Genomic DNA, 17,386 nt, shown 5'->3' with positions numbered 1-17,386 from the left:
TGAAACTGGATATCGGAAGACTAAAGAAGTAATGGGGAAAAACTGAATTCTATAAGAATTTAAAATTAAAAGGAAGGGTTATGCATTAGAGGGGAATGTCAGGTATCAGGTGTTCTGGGCAGTCTGTGCCTCTCAAGTACCTCAGGCAAGGGGGAAAGAGAGAGGGAAAAGCAGCCGGGAAAATAGAATAAAAAGGGAGGCTGTGTCCTCCAAAAATCTGAGAGATCCCAGGGGAATGCCCCATGGCCTCTCCCTTTATTCGACTAAAGCAAAAAGGACTCCTCTGTCTCCTTTCTGGACATAAACCTCCGGTGTTTGTGGATTAAATTTCCTGACACAAACAAATCAAAACTCAAACTCGGGCCCAAACCTACATGCAGGCCCAGACCCAGCCCCGTCCATCTGTGGGACACCCAAATGAGCTGTGCCACCACTCTGGGGCTGTGGGACACCCAAATGAGCTGTGCCACCTCACTGGGGCTGTGGGACACCCAAATGAGCTGTGCCACCTCACTGGGGCTGTGGGACACCCAAATACAGCTGTGCCACCTCACTGGGGCTGTGGGACACCCAAATACAGCTGTGCCACCTCACTGGGGCTGTGGAACACCCAAATACAGCTGTGCCACCACATTGGGGCTGTGGAGCAGCCCCCTCTCAACACTGAGCTCTTGCTCTGCTCCCAAGGGAGCCAAGCAGCCACTTCCAGGAGGAACCTGCTGTCCTTTCATCCCCCCAACTAAATTTCCTCCCTGCCAGCATCATTGCCGTGCTCAGTATCTACCTGGGAGGAAAACCTTTCCTGCCACCTTGCTCCACTGCTCTATCAAGTGTCTCTCCTTTATTGATGAAAACCACAAAAATAATTCAAAATACAAAGAGGTAATAGAAGGGCATCTAGAGATGAGGGCTTTATGTGCTTATAAGGAGCTGGTAGAGCAGGGCTGGTGCCTCCTCAGAGTGTGAGCAGCACAGCTTGGGCTGGCAGTGCTGGGGGATGAGGATGGGCACTGGGCTGGGCTGGCATGGCCAGCAGCCTCCCTGGCCTCCCAGAGCCCCCTGGATCCCCAGCTCCGAGCCCTGGCTGCACAGGAGCTGGAGGAGATGAAGCTTTGGGGGCTGCTGGGGGCTGACAGGATCCTCACAGGATCTTGCTCCGTGTGCTCTCAGTGCAGCGGTTCAGGATGAGGTCTTTGCTGGGACGGGGAGGAACAGCAGGCTGAGCCTTGGGCTTATCGTCCTCTGGCTCCTTTTTCTCAACTGCAAGTTAAAAAGATGTACAAGTAGGTCAGAGCTCTCCACCACACACCACCCCCTGAACATTCAGCAGCTTTATAATGGCCACCAAAGCTCCTGCCTCTCCTCCTGTCCCTGCTGCATGTAGTGGCTCCTGCAGGTCATGGTGTCAGGATTGGAACTGTGCTCAGGGAAGTCCATCTTTCTGTCTGCAGGAGAGATATTTAGCTCTGGGAAGGTCATGGATACTGCATGGGGACTACTAGATCTAAAGGGTTTACCTCAATGTCTACCTCTCTTCTTCATGAAAAAAGATATTTTTTCTGTAGGACTGTAGGACAAGGGAGAGTGATTTCACATTGTCAGAAGCCAGGGTTACATTAAATATTAGGAAAAAATTCTTTCCTGTGAAGGTAGTGAGGCATAGGTTGCCCAAAGAAACTGTGGCTGCCCTGTGCCTGGAAGTGTTCAAGGCAGGGTTGGATGAAGCTTGGAACAAATTGGTCTTTAAGGTCCCTTCCTACCAAAACCAAATTCTCTAATTCTATGATTCTTCACACAACACTTCCTTCTGGGGGCTCTGCTGACAGCTAACATCCATGGAGATTGCAATGGTAATGGCAGCATTGGAGAGGTTAGGTGCACAAAGGAAAGCACAGTCCCAAATGTGGGCTGACCTCCTTCCAGGACCATATTCTGCTCTCTGTGATCTATAGCCAGGGGTAAGAAAACTCCTTGAAACAAAAAGTTTCCTGCACAGACCTTCCCCATGGGAAAAGGGCAGGTGGGCATGGTGTGCCCTAGTGTGCCATCCTGCTCCAGCTGCCAGCACTGCTGGGGGCCATGGGCCATGCCTGCAGGATTCCAGCTCCACTGAGACTTACTGATGACATTGGCCTTGTTCTGAAAATTTCCCTGCATCTTCTGCTGCTTCTGGATGTACTTTTTGCTGTTCCTCCTATAGGTCTCCTGGCTGATTTGCTTCCGGCCCTGTCTGTGGATGCTCTTCACATTTCGGATGGTGGATCTGCAAGGAGTGAGAAACAAAACTTTCAGTTTTCATGCTGGCAGCTCTCACACCACACATTTCTTTCCTCACACTTCCTCCTCTGTTTCACGCAAACCCCAATTTCTGCTTTTGGTTTTTGCCTGGGGATGCCAGCCCTTGAGGGCAGCCATCAGTGAGACACAATCTACAATGTGTTCAGAGGCAGCTGGATGGTGCTTTGCAAGCAAACCCTGAAGTCAACCCCGAGCACAAGTCTGGAAAGCAAGGATAGGGATTGGTGAGGAAGATTGGGCATAAGGCTGGAAGGATCAGATGAGCATGAGGTTTATCCAGGAAAGTCCCAGAAGTGACCAATAGCTCTTTGATGAATGAACATACAGCACCCATCCTGGCCACAAAATTGAGGTCCCTGCTGTGGGGCTTGGCTCCCTGTGACTCAAGGGTCAGATACAGGGAAATGGGGCATGGGGCATGTGTCAGTGTGCACCTGGATGTGTGGTGTTGAACCCACAGGACAGAAACTGCTGAGAGAAGTGAAAGCTGAGCAGCATGGGGCTGCTACAGGGGAACCCCCAGCACTGGGGGCTGTCCCCAGGCAGGCAGGCAGAGCCCCTGCTTTGTCTTCAGTACCATGGCAGGAGTGGGGTGGCTCCTGATGTCCACCCCATGGCATTGTCCTCCTGCTCTTCCCAAAGAAATGTGCCTCTGCCTTCAGCCCCTTCCTGGTCTGAGCACACACCTCATGTCATAGCAAAGCTCTTGCCCAAAACAGCAGGTCACCACCTTCACAGCAGGGCTTGGCCTGGCTGCCAGTGCCACAGAGGCAGCAGTCACAATGGCAGGGGGACGTGCCACTGTCCTGGAAACAGGCCACCTCATCTCCCCCAAGGCTACCAGCAAACATCACTGTGTTCAAACTGGTGCAGCTGGACCATTTCACACTGTCTCACACTCAATTCATGCTCCAGCAAAACTGCATTTGGAGAGATTTTATAGCAGGCCTGACGTGTCATCTTGCAGAAAAGAGATAGCAGCAAGTTCTGCCCTTTTTAGCCATTCTCTTTGCATTGAAATGCATGAGTTATTATTGCCTTTTATCTTTTTAATCAAAATAGAATCCCTTGCATTAGCTCAAATCTTCCTATTAGATGAGGCCACTTGGCAGGTCCATTTAGTCAAATCTCTCCTTGCCTCTGAAAGATTCACACACTCAGGAAGCATGAAAATGGCCAATTTGAAAATAAAACAAGATTAGCCCAGAAAAAAAAAAAAAATTGCAGAAGGACAAGGAGAGATACACCTGACAGGAGGACAGGCAGGAGCAAGGATCTTGTAGCCCTGCATCAGCAATGGTGGTAGTTGGGGGCACAGAGCTGGTCTGTCTGTGCCCTGCTCACTTTCTCCAGGCAGTTCCTCACTGACAGGGTGAGCAGGTGACACCACCACACCCTGTCTGGTTTAATTTCACCTCCCTCAAGGAAGGGGGAGATGTCCTCCTGCCCTCTACACAGAGCTTACCTCCGTGGAGGAGCACCCCGGTTCCTCAGCTCACTCTTGACAGAGGTGTTCACCTCCCCAGCTTTCTGCAGGTACATGGCAGGGTAGTAACCTGTGGTTTCATCCTTCCTGCAGTGCAACACAAAGAAACATCACTTGCAGTCGTGGCTCTGCAATCACCTGCTCAGCCCAGGAGAGAGATTTGCTCATTTTTGTGGGTGGTCACGGAGTCCCAGAATGGCTTGGTTAGAAGGGACCTTAAAGGATCTCATTCCACAGGCAGGGACAAGTTCCCCTAGAATAGCTTATCCCAAGCCCCATCCAAACTGGCCTTGAACTCTTCCAGCTCAGGACATTCCATGACTGATGGTTCATGCCTGTCCCTCGCTGGTGCCACGTGGGTTACCTCTCATGTTGCTTGAAGCTGGGATGAAATTTGAGGTTTTGCAAAGCAAAAGGTGCCAGAACAATTAGAGGCAAAATAACAGATACATTTTTTTTCCATCTGCCTCCTTCTTGGATATTTCTGAAGGCCTCAGCAGAGGAATCTCCAGCTGCAATGTTTAATATTTGGCAAAGAACAGACTCTGAGAAGCAGCCCTGCACAAGGAAGTGCTGGGCAGTGGCACCAAAGATGCCATGGCTTTCAGAGCCTGATGTAGAGAACCATGGGTGATCCCTTCCCTCTGCCTGAGGGCTGCTTGCCTGACCTGTTCTTGGCATCTCTCACCTGATGACCCACCAGCCATCAAGGAGCTTGTGGATGACTTCAATGGTATCACCCTCCTTGAGGGTCAGCTCATCCTCTTCCACAGCAGTGTAGCTTTTCTGGACCGTGTACGCTTCACCTACACACGAAATGGGGATGGTGGGTCATGTGCTGACACCCCAGGGATGGGCACTCAGCCTCCCCAGTCACTGAGGGGCATTAGGAGAACCCTACATTTTAAGCTAGACTCAGGGTGCCTCAGGTTTGGATTCAGACTTCCCCCAGTCTTGTCTTCCCCCATGGCTCATTCTGACCCCTTCACCATCTCTCCAGAAGAAAGTTTTTGGGTGCAAGCAAAGGAAGAACATCTATCTCTGCTCCAAGATGTGTTCAGAATTCAGTGAAATAAGGCAGAAGGAAGTGTTGTGCTGATAGAGCCTGTTCCAGTGTTGCAAAACCCACAAAGCTGAAGCCTGTTGAGCAATTGGCACAAGTGTGCAGATCTTGCCTCTGCTCCACGTGATAAAGCCCTGCTGTCACAGCAGGGCAGTGCAGAAAGCAGGAGCAGGGCCAGCCCCTGGGAAGGACAGCACAGAGCAAAGCCCTGTGAATACCTGTGCCTGATTTGGATGCTGCACCATGGAGTTCTGCTAACCCAGCACCTCAGCCTGCACCAGCCAGCTCAGCTGGGAGAGATCAGCCAAAACACAAATCTAATGCTGAGCTGCAGGCCATGGGAAGCTCCTAAGGCATGAGATTTATCCCTCCTGGCAGTTCCTACAGCAGCATCTCCCTGCCCAGTGGTCCTGCTCAGTCTGAATTGCCCAGCTTTGCAGGGAGCCATCTCAGTGGAGAGCTGCAGCAGGCTGTGCTCTAACACACACACACATCCTGGTCACCCCAACATTTTACCTGCATAGTTAGGCTCCTGCTCTTCAGACTCATCAGGACCATCCATTGGCTCCAGATAAGCAGCAGGTACCCAGCCTCGTTTATTCTTCAATTGACAAAACCACCAGCCTGCAAAGAAAGCAGCCATGGGCAAGAGCAGAGAGGGTGGTGGGGACTGGCACCAGGTCTGTGCTGGCCAGGGCAGGTGCAGGCATCTCCATGTCCTGGACCAAAGGGACACTAATGGGGCCAATCTCTGTTGACATGGTGCAGCCAGAGAACTTGACCAGCTCATCCTGTTGTGCTGGGCAGGAAGCCTCACAGGCTGAGGCATGGCCAGGATGTTACACAGCTTTCTAGAACTGCCTCTCACCCTTCAGCCTTCACTGCCAACTATCTCACATGCTGTGTTTGGACACAAGATGCAAGGGCAGTGCTCATCCCTGCTGAAGTTGTGGCAGGGACTGTGCTGGCCCTCAGGGGCTCTCCAGAGGGATGGACACACACCATTCTCACTCTTCTCCACGACATCCACCATGTCCCCAGCCTTGAGAGCCATCTCAGATGTGGAGCTCTTCTCATAGTCAGCAATGGCTCGGTACGTTTGCAGCACAATGGGGCCCGTGATGTCTGCAGGAGAGAAGTGACAGATGTTCCCTCCTCCAGCCCCCAACCCAGAAACACCCTATTCCAGACAGGCCAAAAACAGCCCCAGGACAGCCCAAAGTGCCCTCCCAGCCTCTTCCAGCCCCAAAACAACTGGATTTCAGGACAGTGACTCATTCCTCACAGCTGCAGCTCTGGCACAGTGACCATGCTCTTAGGGAGGGTATCTGCCATGGAATGACAACCTGTCTCCCCAACAGGCTTTGCTGCTGCTGAGGCAGCCACTTGCAGCCCTCTGAGACCTCTTACCAGTGAGGTTTTTCTTGGAATCCTTTGGCAGGAGGAAGACCTCAGGCTTCTTGATCCTAGACAGGTCAGAGCAAAGGCAGCTCAATGCCAACCAACCCCATCCATCAGCAGTGACACCCTCCCTGCAGGCTATGCAGCAGCCAGGGCCAGGACTGCAGGATTCCCTCAGAATAGCAGGCAGCTGGACTCACTGGCTGTCTGTGACAGGGTTCATGTCGTCGTGACGGACCTTGAAGAAGGTGACCACGTGCAGGCACCGGGAGATCTTGTGGGGTAGGTTCACCAGGGTGTGGCAGTACTCAGCCAGCGTGCCCTGCCTGTTCTGAGTTGAGCGCTGCCCATCAAACCACTTTGGGGCTGGGGAGAGGAAACAGGGCTCAGAAAAAGCACACAGAACACCTTGTTTTTAATACTTTCCCAAGCACACTGCTCTGAATCATTAAACTTGTCCTGCAAACAAGTGGGTCTGGCCCCAAGGTGCTGCATGGCTGCAGTGTGCCAATAAGTGACACTTTGTGTGAGCACAGCTCATGCAAGCCCAGAAATGATCCTGTTTGACCCTATTTCAGTTTTAGGGTAACTCCTACATGTGTGATCAGACTAAGCTCAACTTCTGAGCCATAAATACAGCAGATGCATAGGGCACCAGGAGGGGCTATGGGGACCAGCCTGCAGTCAAAGGAGATATGTTTATCCTCCCATCCCACTGGTTATGATGTTCTTGACTCCAGAGCTCTAAAATACTGCTGAAATCCTGACCCTGAGCAGTGTTGAACTTCATGATAGGGGTGCTTTTGTGTGGTCAGTGGCACGCCATGCTCCCCCAGCAGTCTGACAGCTGTCTGGTCCACAGTGCTCTCAGTTCCCCAAATGGAATAAGGAAAATGGAGTAAAGAATAAGGAATAAGGAATAGCCCCAGCATGGTAGTGTTAGCCCATCTGCAATGGAACCCCCCCAGACTGGCACCCACACTGCTGCACAGTGCAGGCTTACTCCTCCTCCAGAGATGTTGACCACAACTTCAGCTCTTTTTTCAGACTCCCTTCTGCCTCCTTTAAAGCAGGAAATTTAAAAATTGGGGAAATTTTCTGACTTGCACCTTGCTTGGAGACAAAGTGTCAGCTGTTTGGATCAGGAGATCCTTCTCTGCCATGGAAGACATATTGCATTGTTTCCTCTTACAAAGTATCTGTGTTGCCATAAGGGCATTAAGCAAAAAGAGGGTTCAACTCAGCCCACTCAGTTCAGCCAGGGGTCATAGAGGTCACAGCTGATTGTTCTGGATGTGCCTCTGGGGAGCCCAACCTCCAGAGAGCAGGGACGGGTCTGCAGCACTGCTGAGCACTGGGAGGAATCACGGCCACTGCTCAGATCTTTCTGGGGTTTTGATTTCAAGCCTGATGTACAAGAAATGCACCTGTCTGGGAGGCAGCCAGCACAGCTCAACCCACCAGGGAATTCCCCAGCTAGCTGCAACTTCTGTTCACCCCCCAGGCACGGTGCTTGCCCCTCACCTGGCAAGTGTGGGATGATCCGGTTCTCTATGTTGATGTCCCCGGATTCAATGGGGAACATCTCCTTCAGCGCTTTCTGCAGAGCAGAGCAGGCACAGCAGTGAGGATGGCACCAGGGACAGGATGGCACTCTGTGACACCCACTCCTCTGCCCCAGCTTGACTCCTTCCCCGGTGCTCACCCTGCTGCCACTGGCATGTGCTGGCTGGATCCCACACTGTGCCCAGGGACACAGAGCCCATGGCTCCCACCTTCAAGGGGCAGAAGAGATTGAAGGACTGGACCCAGGAGCCTCTTTTGAAGCAGGTTTGTTTTGGGGTAATTTCAGGGGGCATTCACCCTCCGTTTTCCCCACCCCGAGCCCATGTGTCCCGGGAGGACTCACGTGGAACTCGTATATCTCAGTAAAGCGGCGGTAGACGACCTTTTCGGAGAGGTCATTCCACTTCACCAGGAACATGTAGACCTGAGGAGCAAAGCAGAGGCTGCAGTTCTGCAGGCAAGTGGGACACCAAACCCCCTGTGCCTGGGGAGCCCTGTGGATGGTCCAGTTTCAGATAAAATTCTATGTTTTCCTTCCACTACCCCAATGCAAGTAGCTCTGCCTTGCCAGCAAATAAACTGGGCATTAGGGGTGCTTGGAATGGATGGAGAGGGGACAGACACGTGCAGGTGGGTGGGAAACAAAGAGGAAAAAGCCCTTTCCAAGACTGCAGAGCAACCAATGGCTTGCAAAGGAGGCAGGTGCCCAAACTCTCGTGTGTTCAGGACGTTTTAGTCTCTGGCTGCCTCCAGCTTATGTTAATATCAGCCATGACCTCCTTAAAGGGAGCGTTTAGTCCCTCCTCACATTTATCTAAGGAAATTTGCTGGCCAGGCTTTTTACCCTGGCAGAGTGCTCTGAGTACTCACATAGTGCTGGCTGGGGAAGAACCTTTTCTCGTAGCCCAGCAGCTCGATGTGCCGGATGAAGGAGTCCCCCATTGCTGCTCCGCTGCTCTCTGCTCGCACAGCTCTGCTCCGTCTTAAAGCCCCGGGGAAGCGGAACTCGGGCTGCAATCGCTCCCGTAATCGTTTACTCGCTGTGGGTTGTACTCGGTGCTTCCCAGCCCAGCCCCTCCAGTGGCTCCAGGCTGGGGAGGAGGTCAGCTGGGAGCCATCGGGGCTAACCTGGATGGAAATAACCTCTGGGATCAGGGGAAGTGAAGGGTGAGGGCCAGGCTGGCTGCCCTGACATCCAAGGGCTCCCCTGACAGCTGATGCTGGCCCGTGCTGGCACAGGGTACCGCAGCACAGGGCCGAGCAGGTGCCTTGGGTATGACAGCCAGAGGCGCCTTTACCCTGTCAGTCAGAGCTGGAAGGGCTGGATGAAGCATGGAACACATTCCCTGAGCCCCGGGAATGGCAGGGGGGCACCTGGGGCACAGCACAGCCAGCACGGGGCACCCACGGGCTCAGTGTGCAAGAGCCCCTCCCCTTCCATCACCATTTCCTTTCTGTCACTTGCAGCTTCCCCAAAACCCTGTTTGGCCCTATTTCAGTTTTAGGGTGACTCCTACATGTGTGTTTATACTAAGCCCAACTTCTGGGCCATAAATACAGCAGAGGCACCAGGGCAAACGCTTGCTCTGGCTGCATTAAAACCATTAAATACTGAGCATAGCCCTCCTCTGGAACTTTGGTGTGGTACTTGCAGCTGTGCAATAGTAAATGGTCATTAACATTTGGTTTCTTACTATTTTAAGATGGGGACTTCCCTATATGCAAGGCAAAATTATGCAACCACAGATACTAAAAAAGATCCATCCAGGCCTGTTTGGATTCTGCTCTGTTAGTCACCACATAAGTTCTGATTATTCAGAACACCATAAGCTTTGTCATAAAAGCTAATTTCATATTTTCACTTGTTTGTACTAAATTTAAAATGGCATTACAGACAGTACATTACAGGAAACCACTTAATTCACATGTTTCTTCCTGTTTCCTCATTCCTTATCTTGTGAGAGTTTTTAGATGCCACTGTCCGTGAAGGATTCATTCACAGCAAAACACCATCTGTAACTCTGATACACTGCTGAGTATTCCAGCAAATGTCTCACAGCTAATCCGTGTCAAGAAGCATGATTTTAGAAGAAAATCCTCAGAAGAGTAACGTCCCATCTGAACAAGCTAAGTTCTGTTGGTTTTGCAGTCTGGTTTTTGGTAGCAGGTGGGCTGTGGAGGTGGCTTCTGTGAGAAGCTGCTGGAAGCTTCCACTAAGTCTGGCAGAGCCAATCCCTGATGGCTCTGAAGATGGATGTGCTGCTGGCCAAGCTGGGCCAATTACAGATGAAGGTAACACCTCTGTGATAATGTGGTGTTAGGAAGAAAATTTAAGAGGAAAATCAAAACAAAATGGGGCAGGCACAGTTTTTCCTAGCCTGAGAAAAGGAGGTGAGAACATGTGAGAGAAACAATATGCAGATTCCAGGGCAGTGGAGAAGGAGGGCAAGGAGGTGCTCCAGATGCTAGTCCAGGTGCCAGAGCTGAGATTTCTCTGCAGCAATGCAGAGGTGATGGTGAGGCAGCTGTGCCCCTGCAGCCCATGGGCATCCATGGGGGATGCAGAGATCCACCCACAGCCCATGGGATCCACGGGGGATGCAGAGATCCACCCACAGCCCATGGGATCCACAGGGGATGCAGAGATCCACCCACAGCCCATGGGATCCCTGGGGGATGCAGAGATCCACCCACAGCCCATGGGATCCACAGGGGATGCAGAGATCCACCCACAGCCCATGGGATCCCTGGGGGATGCAGAGATCCACCCACAGCCCATGGGCATCCATGGGGGATGCAGAGATCCACCCACAGCCCATGGGCATCCATGGGGGATGCAGAGATCCACCCACAGCCCATGGGATCCACAGGGGATGCAGAGATCCACCCACAGCCCATGGGATCCACAGGGGATGCAGAGTTCCACCCACAGCCCATGGGATCCACAGGGGATGCAGAGATCCACCCACAGCCCATGGGATCCCTGGGGGATGCAGAGATCCACCCACAGCCCATGGGATCCCTGGGGGATGCAGAGATCCACCCACAGCCCATGGGATCCCTGGGGGATGCAGAGATCCACCCACAGCCCATGGGCATCCATGGGGGATGCAGAGATCCACCCACAGCCCATGGGATCCCTGGGGGATGCAGAGATCCACCCACAGCCCATGGGATCCATGGGGGATGCAGAGATCCACCCACAGCCCATGGGATCCACAGGGGATGCAGAGTTCCACCCACAGCCCATGGGATCCCTGGGGGATGCAGAGATCCACCCACAGCCCATGGGATCCCTGGGGGATGCAGAGATCCACCCACAGCCCATGGGATCCCTGGGGGATGCAGAGATCCACCCACAGCCCATGGGATCCCTGGGGGATGCAGAGATCCACCCACAGCCCATGGGATCCATGGAGGGTGCTGCAATATAAGTTTATTGAGTTCATGAACTGATGCACGTTTTGGGAAACAAGGCTGGGATTTGAACACATGATCCCATTTTGAGAGAGAAGATCCATGTCCTCCAGACTAAGCTGGTAGCAGTGCCCTCAGCAAGGCCCCACTGCTTTGGAGTGGGAACAGCACACACAAGACTTCAGAGGATGGATTTCAGTCAAGGCTGATGGAGTGCTGGAGGTTAACAGTTTCTTAGGCAAATGGACACATTTTTGGCACAGCTCCACTCAAAACTAGAACCAAAACCTCTCAAGATGTAAGAGCAGATGGAAGGAATGCCAGGATAAACTTTGTTCAAAATGAAATTTTTGATTTTGGTAGTTTAAATTTCAGTTTAATTCATTCCAGAGCCAAGGGAGGTGTTTCTTATATGCCAACACACCCATGAGAATTACTGCACATCCCAGCAGTAGGCCATTCACAATGCACACCATGTAAAGATACCAGTCCTTCCAGAAAACCCACTGCAAACATTTTCACTTCATTTTTCTTTCAGCTCCTGCATACTAAGTTTCAGTAGAGCACTCTGCTGTTCCACACTTGACAAGGCAATACCCTGGAATTATTTATTTTCCCAGTGCCTTTGCTGAGACACTGTCCTCATTCTGAGTGAACACCAATGACTCCAGTGGCATTAAACAGCTGGGCAGGCAGCTGTACTAAAGGTGCCTCCTAGAGAGGGCTGTGAGTAAAGAGGGAACAAACCCTCCTGCTTTTTCAGGAGGGAAAATCAAGCCAGCTGAAATCTGGGGAAAGCTACATTATCTCATTTCTCCATTCTAAACATGTCCAGAAGCAAGTGTGAAACCTGGTCCTGAACTAGTGCTGGAGGTTCAGTAGCTCAGCATGTCTGCTCAAGTGAGCAGCAAGCAAAGGTGTTGGTGGTTCTGATGTGGACAGTGGCCACATGGCTGGGCTGACAGGCCAGGGATGGCAGCATGGCACCACTCACCAGCTCCTACCTGGAGAGAAGGAAGGTAGGACCAGGATGAGCTTTCTCAAAATGCCTCAGCACAGAGCTAACCCTGCCCCTGCTGACATCAGCAGCACAAGGTCCCAGTACTGAAGTGGGAGCACCTAGATCTGCATGTTGGGAACACAAGATGTCCTGTGGGTCTCCCTCATCTCCAGAATTACAGAAGTGTGCTGCTCTGAATTTACCTGCTGAATTTCAGGTTGCTCCCAGGAAACAGACACTGCATTCAACTGAATTTAAGGCTTCAAAATTTTCCTTGAAGATATAATCACCTCACCCACTCAGAGCTGGATTTTGGTCTCCAAGGCATGACTGAACCTTACTTCTTTGCTGGCAGGAAATAACCATGCTGCAGCATGTTCCATCTGCTACAGAATTACTGCCAGGACTTGATTTGTTGTAAAAGACATAACAGTATACTGCATGTATAAAAAGTCATGAAAAACATCAGAAAGGTCATTATTTCTTAACCAGGGAATATGACTTACCATTTGTGCATAATGCAATCATCTCCAATTCACACCAGTAAAAGAGGAACCTTTATGAATAATCTGCATTTTTAGAGATTATCATATAGCCAGTCCTGTACAGCACAAACAATGATGGGGTTTAATTTCAGTTTAATTTAATCCCCACTGGAATACTGACCATTTCACAGCCCATCTCATTAATGCACACTAACCATCCAGTGAAACAGTACATCTTTTATTTAGGAAAAACATATAAATTGTAATAGATATAACAGGAAAAATTAGCTCAAATATACAGATACTATTGTCAAATGACCCATTAAATTAATAACTGAAAACAAACGTGGAGGTTTTTTTCCTCCAGAGTAAACAAATGGAACTCTTTGCAGGAATTTTTCATTACAAAAGCTAGGATGCATTCAGGTACAGTGAAATTCAGCTTTATTGGAAAATGTAGATATTCTCAACTAAGTCCCTGCTGATTTTAATCCCTGGCATCTCCTCAGCACTGCTGCATCAATGCATTTTAGTCCTTCAAATATCTTCCAAAGGAAAATCAGACATTTCAAATCTACAGTCATTCTTTGTTTAGATCAATTCACAGAACTGCTGAAAAAGTAGACATTTCTATCTAATAGTATAAAAGTGTTTGTATAGAAGATACTTCTCTTATACAGTTATAATACACAGGCCCAGCAGGCTCTTCTCAGAACAGGAAGCTTCTGACTAGGTAAGAGAAAATAAAAAATAAGTTAGTTTCATTGAAGCATTGTGTCTTATTACAACTATGAGCAGTTTGTATTCTATTTTCCAGTTCTTTAGGCCTAGATTCAACAAGCATGCAGAAGCTGAATATTGCTCTCAATAAAGATGAGATTAAATGTGTGCTTGAGTGCTCCCTGCCAGGATTTAGAACAAATATTTATTTTAGCATAAATTCAGTGGATGGCCTAAAGCTTGCAAAACTCTTAACCACTGCAGCATCAAATTGGGCAACCACTGCTCAGGCAACATTTCTGTGACCTTTAATTGACAAGTGACATGGTAAAACTGAAATGGGAAGAAGTAATATCATTTTCTTTGAATGAAGCACTGAGTCTCCAAACCATGTGGGTCAGCATTTAAGATCTGAAGTGACAGCATTGCTGACATTGCTCTCTACCACCACAAAAACATAATTTTTAGGAACAAGTGACATTAAAAATAGAGTAAGAGAAAGACTTGGACATTTGGGCATTGTAAATTAAACTAGGCTTTTCATAAAAGTTTAATTTATGAAAAGAAAATAAAGAAAACTTGTAAAGGAGGTTGGTTTGTCATCACAGTTTAATGTTTTACTGAGAGTGTCCCAAGGTCAGACAATACTGAATCATAGTGAAGAGCTTTCCTGCTCCATTGCAATTTGGAAATATATGTGTGTTACCAGGAATAATAATGCTTTTTCACACAACCATGTCAGAGCTTCTCATGAACACTAATTCCCTCAGCTTTCAGTTGCTCTGCTTCTGAGGTATGTGATTACCATCACACATTTTAGGCCACATTTTTCTAGGACTTCCTCACAAATTTGAACACAGTGTGCTTTATATTGTATTTGGATAAGAAAGTGCAAAACTTCTGACATCTTATATGTGACAACTAAAACACAAAATAATTCACAACTAAAGTACTGGCACCTTCCAACATTCAATATTATACTTTATCTCTCTCCAGCCAAAAATATAAAAATATTATTCCTTGACAGGTGTTGACTTCAAGACACATTAAATTATTTTACCCAGTACTGATGAGGTCTATGACATCAGGTCTGGATCTTGCTTTATTTGAAATCTGTTTCTGTGTTATCTGTTAAAAAAGTAATGGTGAATGAGAAAAGTGGAACTTCCCCACCAATCTTTTTATTGTTGTACTTAAGTAAAAATTTATAAAAACATGAAAAGCATTAATTATTTTTTTTTAACTAATAAAAAAAAATAAAAGCATATTCACAGCAATCTCATTCTGTGGAAATTACTGTTTCCACTGCAATATAAAGCAGCTTAGGATCTTAGAGCACTCTAGTTCTTAATGAATGGAAATAAAATTGGCATTTGTAGGACTGCTTCTCTCTCAACTAGATACAGATTTCTGCATTATTCTGCTTCAGTCTGTCCAAAACAAATTTTAACCCCAGCTAATTTTCAAAGCACAGTAACACACAGAAGGCATTATATATTTTTTAAAAAATCATGTTGGCTAAAGCATTCATCACCTTTTGATACAGTTTTATTCAAGCAGGGATGCTTGGAGGTAAACAAAGCAATCTTGTCTGTGTAGCACTGTCCATATGACCCAGAGCCTGATTGTCTTCTTTTTGCAGAGAATATGATTTTGGAAGGAAATTGGCATTTCCAGTTTGTATGGAAGTTGTTTGGAAGGTCTGGGGTGAGATTAATTCATCACTACCAAGCCAAGCTGTTTAACCACATGATTATTTTATACCTTCCAGCCTAGTTCTGAAGTGATTTTGGCCACTGTATGCCTTTTCACAAAACATTTCTGTAGTTACAGTGTCTGAAGCCAGTTTTGGATGACTTCTTCATATCTGTGCTTTTCTATCTTCCAAACCATCAGACTGAAGGCCCACAGCTGAATTTCCTCCACATGACAGCATTCAGGAACAACTGTCTTTCTCCTGCATCATCTAGCCTCAGCAATTTCATAGAGTTTTGGCATGATAAAAGACATCTGATGTTCCACCTTCCTGACTGTGAGCTTAAAATCTGCTCTGCTGTGACTCTAATGTTTGTCCTCTTTCTGTCTTGATTGCTGCAACAGGATCAGTCCATACTCCAACAAAGACTGACTTAAAACCTTGGAGTGAACCAGTTAACTCAGCTTGTGGCACTCCTGCTTGAGAATGTTCACTTGGCTTGGCTTAGAGCTCAGTGACATGACAGGGGGGAAAGTGAAGCAATGGAAATTGGAAAGGGAATTTCCATGGGATTTGCTGCTTTCTCTTTAGGGGCAATGTAAGCAGGATTAGGGAATGAACCAAAGCTGAGTCTCAAGATGAAGGGTGCTGATGTACAGGCTGGGGCACAGCAAAGGCAGCACTGACAGGAGCAGAGCACACAGCACACAACAACATCCCAACTCCCAGGGCAATTCAGGATTCCTAATGCACCAAGACCACATGCACAAACATGGAGGATACAAAGCCTGCAGCTTCCTTGGTCTTACAGGTATCTATGTACCAGAAAACACTTCTGCACCAGAAGGGTTGTCAAGTCCTGGCCCAGGGAAGTGCTGGAGTGACACTGAAAAGCTGTGCAGATGTGGCTCTTGGAGAGATGCTTTACTGGTGAGCTTGGCAGTACTGGGGCAACAGTTTGACTTGATGCTTTTAGAAGGCTTTTCCAAACTAAATGATTCTATGATTCTATCTGAAAATGAACTCAAGTATATTCTTGGACAAGAGGAAAGCTGGATGTTTTCCAAAGCTGAAGTGCTAAAAGAACAACACTCCATTCCCTTGCCCCCAACACAGTGTATCCAAGCCAAAATGGCATTCAGAGTTCCTGATGATGACAATCACTCACTTGCATCAACTGTGGAAACTACTGCAGTGAATAACTAGATGTTCAGGATATGAACACTCATTCAGAGCCTATGTATAGCCATGACTCATCAACCACGAGGAATTCACAGAATTCCTTTGTAAAATTATTTAAATGGTAATTTTTGCTGCTAATTATTTTTCATATGATGCATCATGATATTACTATAACTGAAGAAGTGTGGCAGGAACCAATAAAACACCTTTTCTGGGTTTTGATTGACGTAACTTTAAAAACAGATGCAACTTTGTTCAGTATTACATAAAAATATTTGTTGATAATAACTGAAGACAAACACTTACCTCCTACAGATACTTCTATATGGCTTGGTTCACCTGGCTCTTAAATGAAAAAAATACAGTCAAATTAATATGAATATAGTTTCAACAAGATGAATCAGATTACGGAAATTAAGTTTTGCCTGAAAAAAGCACCTCATTTTTCTTTAATAATCAGACTAATATCTTTTTGCCTGAGATAAATTTGTGTAGCTTTCTATAGTCTGCAACAAAATATAAAAAAACCTCATGCAATTATTACATTCAACTGTGTAACACCTTTTGTTCTCAGAATGGTTCACTGTGGCAGACATGTCACCAAGACCCAGAACAACATAACATGCATTTGCACAGAATACACCAAAACTGAAACAGCTTAAAGAGTCACCACTTCTCCTAAGCACTGTCCTTGATGGCAAATATGTGTAGTTTGGGGGAGAGTGGGAAGGTGCATAACAGAGGACAAGAAGTGTGCTTTAATTCCATGAGGAGTTTTCTGCTATCTCTGCATGGATTGTAGATGAACATGTTCTAGGAAAATCATTTAACCTTTTTAACACTGCAGATGTTAAGGACCAACAGACCAGCAGCTGATCTCTTCCCTCCCACATCTCCACATCTAAAGAGAGGAGCCAGTATTTTCCTTTATAATAATTTTCATCATACAAGTGTCCCTTACTCTCAGATGTTTTCTCTTAGTTTCCCCAGTTTCTTTGTGTAATGATTTATTCAGTCAATTGCAGAAGTTTTCCCCCCACTACACCAACTTAGGATACACATTTTTAAAAGG

General features: G+C 47.8%; 2 protein-coding genes across 3 annotated transcripts in view; both read right to left on the bottom strand.

Annotated features, from left to right (window-relative positions):
* Window positions 1-824: 824 nt before the first annotated feature.
* Window positions 825-8,970, bottom strand: NCF1 (neutrophil cytosolic factor 1). Its single transcript, XM_079324690.1, has 11 exons — window positions 8,685-8,970; window positions 8,158-8,238; window positions 7,773-7,848; window positions 6,449-6,614; window positions 6,258-6,313; window positions 5,850-5,972; window positions 5,364-5,471; window positions 4,473-4,590; window positions 3,764-3,871; window positions 2,121-2,263; window positions 825-1,260 (listed from the first exon to the last, which is right to left on the bottom strand). The coding sequence occupies exons 1-11, from the start codon at window positions 8,754-8,756 to the stop codon at window positions 1,142-1,144; spliced, it is 1,170 nt and encodes a 389-aa protein (XP_079180816.1). The 5' UTR covers window positions 8,757-8,970; the 3' UTR covers window positions 825-1,141.
* A 4,173-nt stretch (window positions 8,971-13,143) lies between these two features.
* Window positions 13,144-17,386, bottom strand: part of GTF2I (general transcription factor IIi) — a 65,311-nt gene continuing 61,068 nt past the window's right edge. For both annotated transcript variants that reach the window (XM_079324893.1, XM_079324894.1), the window contains 3 exons: window positions 16,621-16,659; window positions 14,497-14,564; window positions 13,144-13,445 (listed from right to left, as the gene is read on the bottom strand). In XM_079324893.1, the coding sequence (XP_079181019.1) occupies window positions 14,539-14,564; window positions 16,621-16,659 (65 nt within the window). In that variant the 3' untranslated portion in view covers window positions 13,144-13,445; window positions 14,497-14,538. The remainder of the gene's footprint in view (window positions 13,446-14,496; window positions 14,565-16,620; window positions 16,660-17,386) is intronic.

The sequence above is a fragment of the Erithacus rubecula genome (assembly GCF_903797595.1).
Source record: "Erithacus rubecula genome assembly, chromosome: 22".
Lineage (NCBI taxonomy): Eukaryota > Metazoa > Chordata > Aves > Passeriformes > Muscicapidae > Erithacus > Erithacus rubecula.
The sequence above is the reverse complement of the archived record's forward strand: the minus strand, read 5'-3'. Positions and strand labels throughout refer to the sequence as shown.